Below are 20,396 nucleotides of genomic sequence, written 5' to 3' on the forward strand. Positions count from 1 at the left end.
TTTCTTCTCCTTTATTTGGCAGACTAGTAAGAAGGGCCACTTTATCAGCAGTGAAAGGAATGGGTTGACCTTTTATAACAAAGCATTGTTTTGAAATGTCCCACCTTAAGATCAGCTCATAAATAAGAGGGACATTTTGCTCAAACCCAAGAAATTCCAAAAACTGTATCAGCTTTAAATGTTTCAATGTGTCCTTGACTTCAGGAGTAATTTGCTGAGCAAAGTTATCACAGATTGTTCGAAACGAAAAAACATAGCATCTATAGGTAATTGGACGAACATATATCTAAAAATTGTAAAAAATGATAAATTTAAAATAAGTAAATGAGATACACACAAAAAACGCACAACATACGCAGAATATAAGCAACAGTCACACAGTGTACGCATAACATACGCATATATTACGCACATCACACGCACAATGTAGGAAACATACATCAAATTATACGCATAAAGTACGCACAATATAAGCACGGAGTAAGCAACGTGTACGCATAGATTACGCACAAAAGTCGCATTGCGTACGCACAGCCTACGCATATTTACTCGATGTTTAAAATTTGGTTAGGTTATATGTTTCAAATTTCAACATAAATTTATCATAAACCCTGAATACAGAGAAAACACGATGGCATCACAGTATCAAACATTTAAAAAGTTTCTAGAAGCCATGCATACGCATAGAATAAGCATAAAATCGGAAGATCTTCAGAGCCTTGAACGCCAACGCATATCATAATCATAAAATACGCATTACGAAACAGAAAACATAGCATTAAGTTACCTTTTTCTTTGTGGGTGACGACATCTTAGAAGAAACTGAGTGAAAAATGTTTGAAATTCCTCCGGAGTGAATGCTTGAAAGTTCTAAAGTTTACTGTAACTTGAAAATCGAAACGTCGACTGCGCCATTCGACCTTTACTAGGGTTTAAATGTTGATGCCACGTCGGCAACTGGGGGTCTGAACTGAAAAAAAAGGTTAATTTTTAAAAAGGCGACGCCTTAAATATATGAGGCGAGGCGCGCCTCAGTAAACTTGAGGCGTAAGCCTCATAAACTAAACTTATTGCGTAGGCTTTGAGGCTTAAATGGACGAAATTGCGCTGAGACGCGCCTTTTATTGTGCAATTTTAAATGTTGGCTGGAACCAAATGCTTTAGGTGTCATGGGTATAGACACATTACCTCTCAATGTTCCAACCCTTATAAGGGAATTTTTATAGCGTCCTCCCACCTGACGTAGAGATACGTCCTCCCAGAGCTAAATTCGCGCTAAAAAATGAGAAATGCCGAACAAATATCGAGCAATACCAATCAATAACGAGGAATATCATCATGTGAAGACAAATACCGAGTTATACCGAGCTATACCGAGCAATACCGAGCAATACAAAAAAATACCTAGTTTTTCCTAGAAAGAACTCGGTATTTTTTTGTATTGCTCGGTACAGCTTGGTATAACTCGGTATTGGTCTTCACATGATGATATTCCTCGTTATTATCAAATAATACATAGCAATACCGAGCAAAAACCGAGTTTTTTGGCGGTGGGAGGACGTATCTTTACGTCAGGTGGGAGGACGCAATAAAAATTCCTTATAAGGTAACCATAATCGAAGAAGTTATCGATAAGGAGGATGAATCTGACGCCGAACTAGTTCATCATATTGATGACGAAGAGGAATTCTTCTCTAATGACAACACTGCTGTGATCCGCTGCCTAAAGAAGATTGATCACTTAGATCTGCAAGTTGTTATGTGTGCCTTGTCACAACCTAAATTGAGTGACGATTGGCGTAGAACTTCCATCTTCCATACTTTCACCATGATCAGTGATATAAACTGTAAGGTTATCATCGATAGTGGAAGCTGCAGTAATGTTGTTTCATCTACTATGATTTCTAAGCTTCACTTGAAAACCACTCCGCACCCGAACCCCTACAAGATCGCTTGGATCAACTCGACCGCTTTGGAAGTGAAAGAAATGAGTCCTATCCCCGTTGAGTTTGTGGGATACAAGGAAAAGATATTGTGCGATGTTTTAACCATAGACGTTGGTCAAATCATCCTTGGCCGCCCCTGGCTTTTCGATAACGACGTTCATATCTATGAGAGATCTAACACCTATGTGTTTGAGCACGATGGTAAGAAGATTAAGCTCTTACCTCCCAACCTTAGTCTACCAAGGATGACGTAAAACTTACTCCCCTTAAACCCAGCACAGACTTAAATCTGCTAACCGCCAAAGACCTAGATACTGAACTAGTGTTAGGATCAATCTTGTACGCTTTAGTAGCTCAGGAAGTTAGTGCGGATATGGAAGAACCTATCCTAAAAGAGGTTAAACCCCTCCTTGAAACCTTTGCTGACTTTTTCCTAGAAGATTTACCCAACCAACTTCCACCTCTAAGGGACATCCAATATGTCATCAATTTAGTACCTGGAGCTTCCCTTCCCAACCTATCTTATTATTGCATGAACCCTATGGAACATGCTGAACTTAAGAGACAGGTTGATGAGTTACTGCAGCGTGGTTTTATTGAGGAAAGCCTTAGCCCGTGGGCTATCCCCGCCCTCTTTACCCCCAAGAAGGATGGATCGTGGAGAATGTGTGTTGATAGCTGATCATGATCAAATATCTTTTCTTTACTTTTAGTCTAGATGACATGTTAGATATAATGTCCGGAGCCACCCTATTTTGTAAGATTTACCTTAAGAGTGGCTATGACCAAATTTGAATCCGTCCTGGAGACGAATGGAAAACTGCTTTTAAAACTAAGGATGAGTTATACGAATGAACGTTTATATATTTTGGTCTGAGTAACGCATCAAGTGTGTTTATGAGAGTTATGATGCAGGTCCTCAGACCCTTCTTAGGAAAATTTGTAGTAGTTTATTTTGATGACATTATGATCTATAGTAACTCGGTGAACCAACATTTAAATCATTTAAAACAAGTCTGTGAGGTTTTGAGGAAAGAACAACTGTATGCTAATCCTAAGAAATGCATGTTTCTCACATATAGTGTTACTTTTCTCGGGTTTATTATATCTTCTCAAGGACTTTTTGTTGATTCCGAAAAGGTGAGAGTAATTAATAAGTGTCATGAACCCAAAAATATTAGAGATTTTTGGAGTTTTCATGAATTGGCCATATTTTATCGGAGGTTCATTCGGAACTTTAGCACCATAGTAGACCCTATAACGGACTATCCCAAAAAGGGAGAATTTCAATGGACCCCTAGCTGCCTCTAGAGCTTTTGATGAAATCAAAAGTAAAATGGTAGAAGCTTCTGTCATGCGCCTACCTTATTTCTCTAAAGTCTTTGAAGTCACCTGTGACGCCTCAGGCATTGGTATTTGCGGTGTCCTGTCCCAAGAAGGCCACCTCGTAGCATATTTTAGTGAGAAGTTAAACGACATCAGACAACGATATTCTACCTATGATAAGGAATTTTACGCTGTCATTCAGTGCCTTAGGTAATGGAGACACTACCTGCTCCCACAAAAATTTGTCATCTTTTCTAACCATAAAGCCTTGCAATACATAAATTCCCAAAAGAAACTCAATACACGATATAATCGTTGGTTTGAATTCCTTCAAGTGTATACATATATGATTAGACATAAGGCCGGATATGAAAATAAGGCAGCAGATGCCTTAAGCCGTCAGATAATGATAACTAAAGAAAATGAGGGCTGAAGTGATCAGATTTGAACGAATTAAAGAAGATTATAAATACTGCCCAGATTTTAAGGAAGCATACTCCTTATTGATTACTAGATGTGAACAAATAGTTGATGATTTCTTTTTGGAAGATGGATATCTATTTAAGTCCCAAAATTTTGCATTCCTAACCCCTCGCTTAGAGAGTTCCTTGTATAAGAAATACACGCTGGAGGGTTAGCTGGTCATTTTGGACAGACCAAAACCATTGCGTCGGTAGAGCACCAATTTTATTTGTCTAGCGTGAAACACGATGTTAGTAAATTAGTGAGTAGATGTCATTTTTGTCAGCTAACCAAGCAGCGGAAATAGAATACGAGATTCTACACACCTCTTCTAGTACCCAATTGCCCTTGGCAGGACGTGAGCATGGATTTCATCCTAGGCCTACCTAAGACCCTTAAAAAACAATGCTCAAATTGTGTGGTCATTGACCGTTTTTCTAAGATGGCCCATTTTCTCCCGTGCTCCAAAACTTTTGATGCTTCTTGGATTGCAAAATTATATTTCGATGAGATTGTTAGACTGCATGGGTTACCCAAAACTATAGTTTCTGATTGAGATGTTAAGTTCACTAGTTATTTTTTAAAAACTTTATGGCACAAGATGAGCACAAAACTCTAGTTTTCCACATCTTTTTACCCCAAACTGATGGGTAAACCAAAGTTGTTAATAGGAGTTTAGGTAATCTTTTAAGGACTTTGGTAGGAGAACACATTCGAGAGTGGGATTCCAAACTTCCAGTAAATGAGTTTGCATATAACAACTATGTTAATCGAGCCACAGGTCTTAAGTCCCACTGAAATTATGTACTGGTACCAGCCTAGACATCCTATAGATTTAATCCCTATGTGTTCTAAGGTTAGAGCGTCTGGGTCTGCATTTGCATCTCATCTCCAGGAACTGCACAAGAAAATTAATAAAAGAATTGAACAAAGCAATGCCAACTATAAGCTTAATGCTGATTGCAAGAAAAGATTTAAAGAATTTGAAGTCGAGGATTTTGTAATGATATAGATTCGTCCGAAGTGGTTCCCTCAAGTATCCGTTAAAAAGTTGCATGCTAGGAGTGCAGGACCTTTTAAAATAATTTAAAAAATAAACAGTAATGCTTATGTGCTAGAATTTCCTTAAGGTTTTAATATAAATCCTATATTTAATATTGAAGATCTAGTAGCCTTTGAGGGATTAGAGTTTAACCATACTAATCCACTATATGATAAGTCTTATGTGAACCTACCCAGTGAGAACCCTAGCTCACCTCCACTCCCCAATCTGCCTCATTTACCTAATGCAGAGAAGATTGAAGCAGTACTTGACAATGAAATCATTTCCACTAAAGAAGGTGGGTGCCAAAGGTACCTAGTTCATTGGGAAGGAAAACTGGTGACAGAGGACACGTGGATTGGGCTGAATGAGCTGTAGAGATTAAGTCCAGTTCTTTTAGAGTTATGCGAGAGTTCTTGAGATGTTCACTTGATGGGGTCGAGTTTTCTCCCACCCGGGGAGAATGATAAGGACATCAGCAAGAGATTTTTGGCGCATTTATCAAAGGAGGCATCAGAGATCGAAAGTCATGATCAGGAGCCTTTATTTTTTATGCATTTTATGTATTGTTTATTTTTATATTTCAATTTTTCTTATTTTACCCCTATGGGTAGTTAGTTTGCTGTTGTAGCCATGAGGACATTTTAGTCCTTTTTTCTTTTGTCTGTTGAAACCTATATATATGGGCCCCTCTATTGTATTACGATGATAATTTGATGAATAAAATTTCTAGCTTTTGTTTTCTTCATGTTGTGAGCTTTGAGAGAAGAAAGAGAACCTTAGATGAGGGTGATTTCAATACCCGTCAGTCTTCAGAAGAGTCCAAGGCTTGCGACTAGTATCTTGTGGTTGATCCATCTTCCCCCTCCCTTACCTCCACCACCGGCCACCCTCCTAACCCATCCCAAACCCGCAGGTTTTCAATTCCCCCTTCGTCCCCCCCTTCAAAACCCGATGCCCCTCCCCTTGTCGCCGCCCCACCACCCCAAGCCGCCGACCTCCCATGATCTCCAAATTGCCGGCCAACTAGTGCCCACAAGTTTGATTCTCAATTCAATTTTCCCCTTAGTCACCTTCCTAAAATAGCTTATTATTAATTAGGAAAGTTTCCTATTTGAATTCAAATCAATATTTGAGTTTACCCCTTTAATTTAATCAAATTTGAAATTAAATTTTAGATTTTATTTCAATCACTAATTAAAGTCAAGGGCCCACATACATTGAACCTAGACACACTCTCTCTCTCCTCATATGCCCCCCCCACCCCCCTCCTTGCCTTTTCTTTCTCTAATTTAATCCTTAACTCCAATTAAACTCCCCCATAAATCCCTCCTAAGCCGCCGGCCCCTATAGTCCTATTTTGGGATAATTTTGAGTTCAAATTATTCCCTTCCCTCCCTAGCTCAAAATCTAAGAACCCTCCTAACCCTAACACCCCCCTCACCTGCTCAAATCCTCTCTACCCGCCGGCCCCTCCCTCCCTTCCTCCTTCACAAACTGCCGACCCTTAAAGGATGCCAAGAGAGTAGTTTCCTGTATTCATGGATGGTTGATCTTGAAGTCGACCATGGTTCGCGTACGATTCTCAAGGGCAAATCGATATTCCTCAGTCGCCGTTCTTCGACCCCGACTGGGAGCTAAAAGATTCCGTCGACCATACTATTCCACCTAGCCGAGACTATCGATGAACAACGACCCTTCGGACAGTGGCAACTCGTTGGACATCCACCAGTGTCTCCTTCTCCAGCTACCTTCCCGTGGATCATAACCGTTGGCATCCTATCTCTCTTGGTGGCGTTGTTTGGATTGTTGAAAGTTTCTCTCCGCTAAAGCCTTTCTTAGAGTGTGAGTGAGAGTAAACTCTAGGTGAATATTCTAAATATTAACTCGTGGATTCTTATTACGGCATATTTAAGTTCTACTGTAATTTTTTTTATTTTATTTTAGTTGTTTTGCTCTCCTCCCTTGTAATTGCATGCCAAAACAAACTTTAACTGAAAATTCTTAAAGTTAATTCTTGTGGTTCATTAATCTTAAAGTATCAAGCTTTACATAATTTTATCAATTCCTTTTTTTTCTGTTTGTATCACATCAGAATGGCTGGAAGGAAGGAGGAAATCAATCAACCACCATCTGGAGGAAACCAGGATGTAGGAGCACTAAAGGACTTCTCTAGCCATTCTTCTAAACTCCAAAAACTGATTTACAAGGGTTAAGGAGCCTCTATTTATAAGCCCATGGCAAGAATAAGGCTGTGTTTGGGACGACGTCTCGGCAGCTTCACGGCTTAAAACGTGCACCTCTCGCTGTTTGGGACAGTGGGTTGGACCGGAGGCCTAAAATTTTTTACGTTGGCAGCCTATTTTTTGCGATACCTTGCGCGGTTTGCTTCTTTTCGCGGTTCTGATATGTTAAAAGTCGAAAGTAGCCTTCTCTTTTTAGCCGAACCCCCTCTTCCTCTTTGTCCCTCTGTTCGCACACCCCAGGAAGCCATCGTTTCTCCTCTCTCTCTCACGGCCGATGCAGACGGAAGCCCTGCCTTCGCCTCTCCTCCGTTCGAACCGAGCCAGGACGCCGCAGATCTCCCTCCTCCTGTCGATCCTGTCTCTCTTCTCCCTTCTCCTCTTTTTCCCCTTTCTTCTTCTTCTTCGTCTTCTTCTTCTTCTCCCTTATTCTCTCCTCTTCTGTTGTTAGGATCCCAAATTTTCTTGCTAGATGCCATAAATAGGAACAAATGGAAGTATGTCCTGAGGGAACGAGAGCATCTTCTTCATATTCAAAGAAAAAAGCTTCCAGGCCTGATCGCCATGGAGCTCTACTGCATCGCCACGGAGCCTTATTTCTCTGTATGAGGAGAGTGGACAGAATTTGAGAGTTTTTTAGCTCAAGGAGCTTAGGGCTGCAAGTAATGATTTAAACATGTTGTTAAAGATTGAAGAGGGAGGATTTGGTGGTGTTTACAAAGGTTTTATTAAGCCTGCATATGTCATGGGAGAAAAGATTACAATGGCTGTTAAGATGCTCAACCAGTATGGTTTTCCGGGACATAAGCAATGGCTTGTAGAAGTGCAGTTTTTTGGAGTTGTTGATCACCCAAATATTGTAAACTCAATGGATATTGTGCTGTTAATGGTCAAAGAGAGCCTTAAAGGTTGTTGGTCTAGGAAGTGCAAATGGCTTCGGGTGTGGCAGAGAGGTATAAATGAAGTAATAACAAACATTATTATAATTTTTTTTTATATTATTTTTGAAGTATGATTGAGATCGGGTATGCCGCGAGATGGTCCAGGAAGCTCTTCCTTCTCACCCCGTGCTCAAATCCCCTAATGTCCAAAAAAAAAGTATAATTGTACATTGTAAAAATAATTATACTATTTTGATATTTAAAAGTCATAAAATAATATATAAAGTGGATGCAATTTTAATTTAGAATTATTAGTTTATTATCACATAAGTTAAAAAAAAATGACATTTAATCAATTTCCTTTCATCTCAATATATATAAGGGTATAAATTTAATTTATTCACATATAACTGCAGCACTGCAGCTCGACAGTTATACTTTCCAAACAAAATATATTGTTTTATATACATCTTCAGAACTCAACTTTCAGTACAACAATTACACAACCTACTTTACCGACAGCTGCAGCCGTCCCAAACGAATCCTAAATGAACAAGTAAAAAAATAAAATAAAAAAAAACCAAAATAAAAGAAAGGTGGGGGAGGACTGGTTGGCTATTAAAACGGTCCAAGCCCCTGCTTCATTCTCCCTGGCTTGGAGAGGTTTCGTCATGATCAAAAGCCGATACTTTTTCATAATGAGAAGTTAAGTATGAAATGTTGAAGGTAGTAGAAATTTGATAATTGCCATATAGTTTAGTTGATAAACATTATTGTTGATGCACTTTTATTTATTATTTTTGTTGATGTGCTTGATAATGCGAAAATGTCAATCGGCTTTAGGTTCTAAATTGCTATAAGGTTTAGGTGCAAACCATTCCTTTCGCATCTTAATCTAAACTAAATCATCCACTTTGAAAGTTTGATGTTTTCTATTTTTGTTGGCTTATGCTTGATATTTGATATTCGATATTCTGTTTCTTTATGTGATCTTGAACTTGTTCATGAAGTTTTTTTATTTATTGAATTCATTAATCAACATCGGAGTGGCAATCTATGAGTGCGACATAAGACATTAAATCAATAGGAGATATCGGATTTCGACCATACACAATTTCAAAGGTTCTCCTCGCTGGATTTTTTTGCCATGCAACTCAATTTTCTTCTTTCCTTTAAGAAATCTTTGAATTAATCACAAAATCTTTTGATAGTTTTTTTTCCATTCAATTAATATGTTAAATGAATGATTTGCAACTGTCTCTTTAGGTTTAGATTGCATCCCTCACTTCCAATAGAACCCAAGATCAAGGGTATGTGGCTATTATTGTTGTTGTTCATAAAGAGGGAAATTTTTGTTTTGTTCACAAGGAAATACTGAAAAGGAAAGAAATATGACAATGCAGTGCTGAAGGATGCCTCCATGGGAAAAAACTAGTAACAATGCAACAATGAAGACTACAATAATAAAAAAGCATAAGACAATGCAGCGATGAAGATTGCAGTTATAGAAAAATTGGAAAAAAAAAAGAAGAGAGCGCAATATTTAAGGCAGCAGGATTGTGGTAATGCCATGATGAAATCTGTTGTAATGGAAATAAAATGAAGAAACAATCCTAGAGATTTGCTATCATGGCAAAAATTTGAGAGGATTGGTTGAGTATTTTATTACAAACATTTCTGTAGTATTTATGCGTTCATAGGAGAACTTCTAGTAGGAAGCATACAAAATCTGAAAATAATAAATACATAATATTTAAAATAATTCATAGGCTGATGAATCGATAGAATAATAATTTTAGAATAATTACAGTAGTGCGCATATTGTTGATCAGACAGTAAAGATCCAATGGATCACTATGGTGGCAGTGAAAGAGGAAGGAAAAAAGGAAGAAGTCTTGTGTGGGGATCCCTGTTGAGGGGAATTATGTAGATGTTTATAGTTAACGTCATGGTTAAACTTTATAACATAACTGAAAATACTATCCGGTTTGTTTTTTATTCTTGAATATTGCACTCTCGAATTAGCTACTGTCAATTCATCTCTAAATTCTGGCTCTCTATGTGGTCTCTAACAATTTACTTTATACAAAGAAGCTCTTATTGATGTTTTAGATTAAGAAAAGGAGCTCCTTGCCTTTTGCAAAAGTTAAGAGAAGATCAAATGTGATGGAAAGCCAGAATGAATCTGATTTTATTGATGATGAGGCAGCTTTGATGCAGGTATATGTTTGGCAATATGATGTTTGCTGATGTTTCTTTCTTTTGTTCCGTATCAGTGTTTGAAACTTGGTCTTGCAGGCTATTGCTCTCTCTGTTGTTCCGTATCAGTGTTTGAAACTTCTCTTGCAGGCCATTGCTCTCTCAGTTGGAGCAACTTCAGGTGACTCAGCTGGAACATCAGTGGGTGTTTCTCAAGATTCTGCTATAAATACAGCCGGGGAGGATGCCCAGGGGAAAAAATATAAGGCAAAGGCACAAGAATCCGCCAGAAGAAAGAAACCTAGAAAATTGGTTTGTAATCATTCACTTTATTAAATTAGTAATAATGATTGTATTCCAAGCACATAATCTAGAAGATTTTAATTTCTAAAAATAACAATTTAGGGGGGAATTCATCTAAGATCCTTAAGTTGACTTTTATTTATTTTCTAACCGTTTGATTTATAAATTTATGGTTTAGGGAACAGATCGGTTGACCTTATTGATGCACGTGATGCTTTGGCTATAATCTCACATCAGATAGTCTATCTCTTTCTTTAATCCTTCAAAGCATTTGATTAATCATTGATCGAGGATAATGTTGAACCTTGAAAACTGTTTTTTCAACAAACTTAATCAGTCTCCTGATGCAATTGTACGATTGACCTTTGAAATAGCTTCAGAATTACATTTAATAGTTCTTATCCCATCTTATCTTAATTAAGGGTAAAGTAGTTGGAAATGGCATGTGTTTGATTTTATGGTCCGGGTTATATATGAAATATTAATGTTTATTGTTTTGATGGGAAGTTTCTAACCACTTTGAATAATGATATAGACTGTAGATGGTACAGAATTATACGCATAGCCTTAGATGTCCTTGTTTTTGATATTTAGTGTGTTCTCTGTTTCACAGAACAAGGCTCCCGTTCAATTAACTGAGGATGAAGTGACTGCTTATTTCTTCTCATTTGACGGTATTGTTTAGACTGTTAACTTCTATCTTTTCTGCAAATATATTCCTTATGTATGCTTTGAATACTTGGATGTTTTAATTGCATGGCTTCACCTCTCGTCTTTATTGATGTGTTAATGTATGAAAGGAAAATAAAATACTGGAAGATATGAACATGATGCGATGATTGGAAATTAACTGCTAGAAGTGATGCTTAATTCCTTAAAAAGAGTGGAAATCATCTTGGATGCCAGTGGATCATTGCGGCAACATGTGTTGCTGAAGGGAGTGAGCAAAGAAGATGAAATGATGTAATTGAATAATTTCAATGATTAGGTTGCTTCCCTTGTTACCTTAAGGTGACATGTTTGAATTAAAAAAAATGAAAATATCTACAATTTGATGCAAACATCCCTTCTCAAACTTTGCATTAATGAAAGCCTCATAAACTGGTTTATTGCCTTTATTAATTAGGACTAGAAGCAATGGGTTCTGCAATTTACTTGTCCAGAATTTTGTGATTTTCAGTCCTTTTTAAGTCATAGAACCAAGAACCCATGGAGGTTGGGCGCAAAGAGAACTTATTTTGCTTCCACTCTTATGGTTACCAGCTTACCACTCTTTCGTTAGATTTGGGTCAAGATTCTGATTACTGCCTCATCAACTGGGCTTTAACCTCATTTTATGCTTATAAATATAAAATTCTCCCTTCTTTGAACCATTGTGAAGATAATAAAATTTAAATCAAAATTGTCTTCACTTTAACTTCTTGCTAGTAGCATCTCTACTAGATTCTCTAAAAACTTCAATGTTATTTAATATTCATTCAAACTATATATATATATATATATAACATCGTGTGAATTGTGCAGAAACTGGTAAAGGTTACATTACCACAAGGGACGTGAAGAAAATGGTCACTGCTCATGATTTTAGTTGGACAGATATTGAGATTGCTCATATGATTCATTCCTTTGACAGTGATGGAGATGGAAAGGTCAGTTATCTATTTATCTGTCTTTTGCCGCTTTCTTGGGATTTTGCGTTTATAAAAGGCATGGATTCAGGCTTGGATCTGTGTGACCTGCAAGATTTTAGAGTTACCTACAACTCAATAATCAATCATCAAAAGCATACCACTAATCTAGATTACGTAGAAAGGGTGTTTTCACTAATCAAAAAAGAAAGAAAGAAAATTTTATAAGCTTCTATTCATGTGATAATTGATATTAGAGTGGTGGTTAGAGAATTTGATTGCTGTTAGAAATACAATGTGAGATGGGGTTTCTTGCCTTGAAGCTTTGGCGGGAGCTCCTTCTTCCGAAGATGGTAGTAGCCTTGAGGAAGGTTTGCTTGAGTTGCAACAAGTCAACAACGTGTAGAGGCATTTTGTCAAATCATTGTGGATGAAGCAACATTATTGGTTTATTGACATGATGACTTGTCAATGGAACTTATTGTCTTGCAGAGAGCATAGATGCAGCCACAACATGATAGCATTTTGCTTAGAGAAGGTGAAAAGTACTTGAACCAAAACCTGGTGAAGAAAGAATTGCAAGGGATTTAAAAAAAATTATGGGATTTGAAACAGTTCTTGGTTGTTTTCATGTTGCCAGAAAGCATTGGGTGACGATTACTAGCATGTATCTTGTGGGAAATGCAAAACTTTGATGGTAAACCAGAGTTTTGAATGATCGTTCTGAGAAGAGAGCCACCTTATTTTTCTTCGGGAGACTTTGAAGGAAGAAATGTTGAGGGAATCTCTTCCTAACAAATAAATCGGTGCAATGCAAAACTACATTAATGAGTTCAGTTGCTTGATGTTGAAATATTTAAAATATGACAGGAACATAAGCTTTTTTTTTTTGAGATTGAAATCATGGGTAGAAGTGGTGATATAATGTATAAATGTTGTTGCTACAATTACTATTGTGGAGATATTGGTGGATTTCAAGGAGGCTGAGTGTCTTTTAACAAGAACTAGTTCAAGCAAAAGGATTGGGTCAAAGTAGTTGTCAAATAAAGGGTACAAGCAACGCGAGGGTTATCAACATAAGGCTTTGATGATGTAAAATTACAAAATAAAGCTGCGTAAGTGAATGCTCAAGGGTGCTTTATCTATAATGGGCCTCATTGAGCTCATGATTGCCTAAAGAGATAAGTTGAACAACGTACTGAACGTAGTGCTTCAGACTTTTAACTATGGGGAGGCAGCGTAAGAATACGTGACATTAGTAAGTCCGTTACGACTTTGGTGCACTTAATATAGTAATGCTGCTCCTCAGTTGATGTATGATAATATTTCTATCTAGAACATTGTTGTTGTTTCAATTAGAAAGATTCCCAGCAAAGCGAGGTCTTTGAACTCAAAGGCACAGTTTGTTGTTGGCATGTCTTGAAATGTGCATTTTTGTGTTGGTGCTTGGACGGGAAAGATAACTTGATGATGGTTCCTTTAGATGATTTTGAGGTCGTATTAGAAATCAACATGTTCAAAGTGGCGACAGATTCATTAATGCCTCAACCAAATTATATTTTGATCTAACAATAATCAAATCCTTGCTTTGTGACTTGTTCAAGTACTTCTACATCACATGCAAAACAAGTTGATGGTGCCAAAATTGCCTTTCCAATTGCCGTTGAAATAAGTTAATTCATGTGGCGCATACTTATCTTTTGCCTTGCTTGAAGTGAAGCCTGATGTGAAGTTATCACTTCTTAATAAGTTGATGTCAATGCTTATGGGCTTCAAAATTTATGCCTCTGCCTCTATTATGAGAGTTTTAGGATGTTTCTGAATCAAATTTTCAGAAGATATATTATATTTAAAGATATGACATTACTCAAATATTTCACTTTCATATTGTGAGGACTTTATGATCTAGTTTTAGTTTTCTCATAGCCGTAAACTCATATCATTAATTACCCCTCTCGATGATGATAGCGAATTTTTAGTTAAGACAAATCATTAGAAGCTAATCACTTATCGTATAGTAGCAACAACCTATAATTATATTGTCCTAGGTTGTGTGGTCCCTAGTCTACTTAGTTAGAGGAGAGAGAGAATCTAATTTGACCGAAGGATCTTTGTCAAAAGTCTCAACTTATTTCATTTAAGTGAATTTCGTAGGCTTAGGGTGGATGTTAGTCCAATGGGATGAATTTAAGTCGACCTTAACTATTAGGTGTTGTGTGCTCTATCAAGTGTACTATGAGATTTTAGCCATTGGAGAATTGGGCTCTGACCATGAGTGTAATTTAATAGTATCATTTTACAACGAAATTACCCAGTTAGAGGGCCTCAATCATATCCTTTTACTTATGGTGTTATTTGGTGGCAAAACGACTGGTTAGAGAATAACAATCATATATGTAATGGTGACAAATCATTTGAGAACAAGTTGCGGTGTTACGCTTGACATAATATTTATTTTTTTAGAGCTGAGGTTGTTTTTAAATTTGTCTCCATCGATAAATATTTATAGAGGGTGGAAGGATTTGCTTTATAGATTTCACTTGAAAATTATTCTTTTATTGGATTTTTATATTTTTGTAGAAACTTGAATCTCGCAATAATTTTTTTGGAAATTTGGGGGCTTTTTTATGGATACAATCTCCTCCAGTTGAGATTCACTGTTTGCACATGCATCATTGGGGTGTTAAAATATTTTATCTAGTCAAAGGAATAAACAGGAACTAATTGATGAAGCACTTGATAGCCTTCCAAAAGTGGCATGAAGAAGTATGCTGACAATTGATAAAGGCGTCGGAGTTCAATGTTGACTATTGAAATTGTCTTGTAATATTTAGAAGAATATTTTAAACAAAGTTGTACGTTGCGGATTGGTTCAAAAATAAAATGGTTCCTTCACAGTTGTTAGAAAGGTATGGTATGTTGCCGATTAGCTACAACTTCCTGTCGAGTCATGGTATAACTTTTATTTCATCTTAACTACTTGAAATAATACTATGAAGATGCAAAAATGTAGGAAGTAATGCTAGGAAAAGAGCTTTTCTTATAATGCCAAAATAATCTGACACAGGAATGGAAAAGATCCTCGAACCTCAGATTAAGATAGAGCAAGAAAAGTAGAAGCGAATTTGTTAGACTGGTCCAACCAACCTTGGCAAAAGGGCCGACACTTTGAACATGTTGATAGCTCTCGAAAGTGTCAGAAAGGTCGACGGTCCAGGAGAAGGGCTCAGACATTTGATTGAACGGTCTGTCATCGTCTTTAATCATCGCCTCCGCCTCTTCATAAGTCGCTGGCATCCTTATTCATTGTGCCACAATTTTTTTCGGGTCAAAATTGGGTTTCTGGGTTGACCCGTACTCGAACCTGAATTTGAAACGGGTAAAAAATTGGTACATGAACCCGTGCCGTTCTTAAAATGGGTTTACCCTAACCCAAAAAATTTGGGTCGGGTTTGGGTCGAGTTTTCGGTTCGTATCAATTTTTGACAATCTCTAGGTCCACCTATGGTTGTACCGTCCCCCCTTGAGGGCCCCACTAGGTGAGTCTGATTAGGAAGGATGGGTGGTTTAAGGAAGGAATTAAGTAGGTGTGGGCTATTTAGTAATTTTCTCTGTTTTCTTGTATGCTTTAATTAGAAGAGTTGGGATTAGGGTTAGGGTTATCTATGTATTGTTGAATTTTCTGTTAGAGGCTTTTGCTTCTTGGGCTCGTGCGGCGTCTAGAGATTTGGGAGAGGTCGATACTTCTCTCGAATTGAGGATCAATTTTCTCTTTTTATTTTCTTTTCGTTTCATCCGTTAGTATGAGTTTTCTCGCTGTTTTGCTTGATTTGTTTGGAGTATCTTGGTGGAAGATCACTGAAATCTCTCTATTGGTAAGAAACACCGATGTTTTTGGGTTGTTTCCTATCAAATTGGTATCAGAGTTGTTTCTGGAATGTTGTTGGGCTTTTCTGGTACTTTCATGCAATTTATGTTTCAAACCACTATTTTTGTAATTTTTAGAGTCAAAATCTAAATTTTTGAGTCTAACAATGATCCAAGTATCGCTGGTGGCCAAGGTGGAAACTTTGGAAGAACGTCTTGAGGGAGAGGTGTGTCAAATCAAGGAGATGGTGGAGGATACAATTTCCTACATGGAAGGCACATTCTCGGATCTCCAAGATATGGTGAAGTAGATATGAGATCTTCAAAACCAAATGATGGCATCAGAGGCAAGAGTGCCAATGGGAATAATTACAGATTCTGAAATTCATAGGGATGAAAATGATATGAAGATCGTAGAGGGAGAAGGGAAAAGACCCTATATGGAATCTTTCGAGAGGGAGGAGAGGTGAAATGTATGGGGAGAGGCGTGGATATGTGGGGTATGAGTTAAGGGGTGCTGATTGGTAAAGAAGGGTTGGAGATTATGGCTGGAGGGGTGCTGATTTTGAAGGAATGAGGGGGTGATCGAAGAAGGGTTTGTGTATGAGTGTGGAAGGGAGGATCTTGATACTTGGGGGGAATCACCCACTTGGGGAAGGGGAAACTTTGAAGGAATTAGTGGAAATGGAGGGGATCCGAAGGTATGGAAGCTGAAGATGCCAATCTTTGAGGGAGAGGATGCACACGGATAGTAAGGTGGAGAGATTTTACCATCAGTGGGCTGATGGATGAGGAGAGATTATTGGAACGTTTTCGAACCATAAAGGGAGGAGATTTCTATGAGCAATTCTTTGCCCTGATATAGAAAGGCTCGATGGCAAAATACCCCGAGAGATTTGAGTATCAGGCAAGTCGACTGGACCGACTGTCTGAGACTGTTCTGGAGGGAAATTTTATGAAGGGGCTCAAATCAGAGATCCAGGCAATAGTGAGAGTCATGAGGCCTCGTGACTTGGGAGAGGCTATGGAGATCAGAAGTACTAGGAGAGGGGAGCTAGAAACAGCAATTAGGTGGCACATACAGGATGACTACCACTTTCTTAGCACCCAACGTGCTTACACTGGGCAATCTTCGTGAGACACCAAGGGAGAAGCCTGTAGGAAGAGGAAGTGGGGGAAACTTTAAAAAGCTGAGTAAGAGAGATGCACGAAATGAGGACGAAGAGATTATGCTTATGATGTGATGAGAAGGATACTCACAAGTGTAGGGACCAAACTCTTCAGGTTCTCACCGTTTGTGATGACGAGGAAGTTGAGTCTGATGGTGGGAGTGAGACATGGGTAGAGGAGGACAAGCTGCATCTAGATGCATGGTTTAAAATTGCACAATAAGAGGCGAGCCTCAGCGCAATTTCATTCTTTTAAGCCTCAAAGCCTACGCAATGAGAGAAGGAAATGAGGCTTACGCCTCAAGTTTACTGAGGCGCGCCTCACCTCAGATTTTAGAGGCGTCCGTCTCAGGTTTTTGAGGCGTCCGCCTCTTAATGATTATTTAAATGAAGACCCCCTTGGTGATGACAATGCTGATAATTTATGAGTTCTTATATGATATGCCATTGCTATTTATTTTTGGAATTATATGTTAATGAAAAGAATAATGTGATTTGGGAAAGATAGAATCTTGTGTTGAACTATATTTCATGTTGTATTATTATTGAGATATTTTGATTTCACTTCATATCTTGTGTTTTTTATATTTCATATTATTTACTCATTAGTATATAAAAAATTTATCATTTTATATTTATGCAATCTTTTGATTTTGAGACTTACGCCTCAAAACACCTTGAGACTTACACCTTGCCTCATGAACGAAAAATGCCTCAATACCCGTTTACGCAATTTTAAACATTGTCTAGATATAGTAGATGTCTCCCTGAACTCAGTGGTAGGATTCACTCCGAGTCATACCATGAATGTGAAGGGGGAAATAGCAGATCAGGAGGTGGTAGTGTTGATTAACAGTGTGGCTACTTACAATTTTATCTCCAACCAGGTCGTGGACTAATTGGGGGTGACATTGGTGAATACAAGGTGCTATGGAGTGATAATGGGTATGGGGAAGGTGGAGATGGCCAAGGGTATCTGTAGGGGAGTACTATTGACCATATAGGGGGTTTAGGTGTGGGAGGATTTTCTCCCATTGGAGTTAGGAAGCACTGATGTCATACTGGGAATAAAGTGGTTGTAGACCTTGGAAAATACCAAGGTCAACTGGGGGGCACGGACCATGGAGCTGGTCGTGGAGAGGAGAAGAATAGTGATCAGGGGAGATGCGGGGTTATCCAAAGCCATGGTGTCCCTCAAAATCATGGTAAGGAGCATATAGGTGGTGGGGTGAGGTTTCTTGGTAGAGCTACAAAGATTAGAGGGGATTGGATAGGAGGAGAAGGGAGGCATTCCTCTTTCAATATAGCCACTGATACAGTAATTCAGTGAGGTCTTTTAGCCACCTCAAGGATTGCCACCACTAAGGGAGCAGGAGTATGCCATCACCATGAGGGAAGGGGTGTCACTCATCAGTGTTAGGCCATAACATTACCCTCAATTTCTAAATAATGAAATTGAAAAATTGATCAGAGAAATGCTGGAGGCAGGAATTATTAGGCCTAATGGAAGCCCTTTTTTTAGCACAGTCTTACTGGTTAAGAAAAAAGATAGGAGTTTGAGGTTCTACGTGGACTATAGGGCTTTGAATAAGGAGATTATGCCAGACAAGTTTTCCATCCCAGTGATAGATGAGTTATTGGATGAGCTAAGTGGGGCAATTATCTTTACCAAGATAGATCTAAAGTCTGGATACCTCATAATAGGGTGTTCTGACCCTTTCTTAGGAGATTTGTACTGGTTTTCTTTGACGATATCCTAGTGTACAACATATCAGATGAGGAATATTGGGAGCATTCGAGGACGATTTTAGAGGTGTTACAGGAGCAGCAACTGAGGGCTAATATGGAGTACTTAGGACATGTAGTATCTCAGAAGGGTGTGATCGTTGATTAGGCTAAGATTGAGGCAATGCTGAGATGGCCGCTATCAAAGAATTTGGGGAGTTGAGGGGTTTTCTACGGCTGAAAGGATACTACAGGAGGTTCGTGAGGGGTTATAGCACAATCGCCTAGCCACTGACAGAACAGTTGAAGAAATATAGCTTCTGGTGGGGGGAGGCGGTCACAAAAGCTTTTGAGAGATTGAAGAAGGGCATGACCACTATACCGATGTTCTACTAGTGTTTCCTATCAGAATTCTAGTCAAGTGGAAGGGTATTGAGGACTATGATAAAACATCAGAGGAGGATATTACATTTTAACTCTATTCGAAGAACAAATCAGTGACTACCCTTCATCAATCAAATGAGGCATCAGAAGACATGGCGTAGTGCCACATGCAAAGATGATGCCATTGGTGGGACCAATTCAATATGTTGACCCGATCAAGCCATTTCAAATGCATGTACAAATGATATGCACAATTACTAAACTACGTGCCGGTTGCAGAGAATTGTACACAGGCAGGGGATACGCAAATGTTGGTGCTGCAAACATGTCTTGCATAGGATAAACTATCCGTTTAACAAATTATGGGAAAGCTGAGTCTAGAGTTGTCTATATTTGAGTAGCAGGGGTGATTTTCACTAAATAAATTAAAATTTAGGCTTCATTTGGGACGACTTTCTTGTTGCTTCTTAAAACAACTTTCTAGTATAAAAATTTTAATTTTTGTACTAAAAAGCTGCTTTAAGAAGAAACGAAAAAGCCGTCCCAATCGAAACCTTAGTGAACATCTAATCCGGTTGCTTTAGTTAGGCATTTTGTGAACAGCTTTCAGCATTTTTAACTAAACAGGTCTATAGGTAGCATTTACTTGAATTCGGGACAATAGATTAATCCAGATTTATTTTCATAAAGAAATTATTGTCTATGCTTTCTAATTTGTTATCAAATTCTTGGTACTTGCAGTTGAGTCTAGAAGATTTCCGGTCCATCGTATCCAGATGTAAAATGATACAAGCGACTGAAAAAACATGAAATGCTGTATTCTAGGTATGAACACTAGCAGAATTTTAGTGATTAGAAATATCTATGATTTTGATCAGAACTGAAACTATATGTATACCTGATATGATGTGAAATAAAATTTCCATTAACCTCACAAGAACATTTTACAGTGGTTCTTTCCCCCCCCCCTCAGATGCATAAAAAATGCTAATATTGACATAACACACTGTTTTCCGGGAAAAATTATTCTGTGCAAATTCCTTACAGCGTCCGGAAACCAATCAAAATACACCACGTCACTCGGTACCGAGCATGCCATGTCACATTTTTGCTCTGTACCGAATGACGTGACGCATTTGGGTTGATCTCCGGACCGCCCGGTGTCCGCACAGAATAATTTTTCATTTCCCATACTCTTAAACCTTATATGATACCTCTCCA

General features: G+C 38.2%; 1 protein-coding gene across 2 annotated transcripts in view; it reads left to right on the forward strand.

The window, feature by feature from the left end:
• Positions 1-20,016, forward strand: part of LOC110106316 — a 27,371-nt gene extending 7,355 nt beyond the window's left edge. Inside the window, exons 2-6 of one of the 2 annotated variants that reach the window (XM_028694767.1) lie at positions 10,013-10,120; positions 10,199-10,411; positions 11,016-11,076; positions 11,927-12,051; positions 19,917-20,016. In XM_028694767.1, the coding sequence (XP_028550600.1) occupies positions 10,013-10,120; positions 10,199-10,411; positions 11,016-11,076; positions 11,927-12,051; positions 19,917-19,985 (576 nt within the window). In that variant the 3' untranslated portion in view covers positions 19,986-20,016. The remainder of the gene's footprint in view (positions 1-10,012; positions 10,121-10,198; positions 10,412-11,015; positions 11,077-11,926; positions 12,052-19,916) is intronic. The other variant, XM_020836184.2, reaches the window with a different exon arrangement.
• The last annotated feature ends 380 nt before the right edge of the window (positions 20,017-20,396 follow it).

Source organism: Dendrobium catenatum, unplaced genomic scaffold (assembly GCF_001605985.2).
Source record: "Dendrobium catenatum unplaced genomic scaffold, ASM160598v2 fragScaff_scaffold_547, whole genome shotgun sequence".
In the NCBI taxonomy this organism is placed as follows: Eukaryota; Viridiplantae; Streptophyta; class Magnoliopsida; order Asparagales; family Orchidaceae; genus Dendrobium; species Dendrobium catenatum.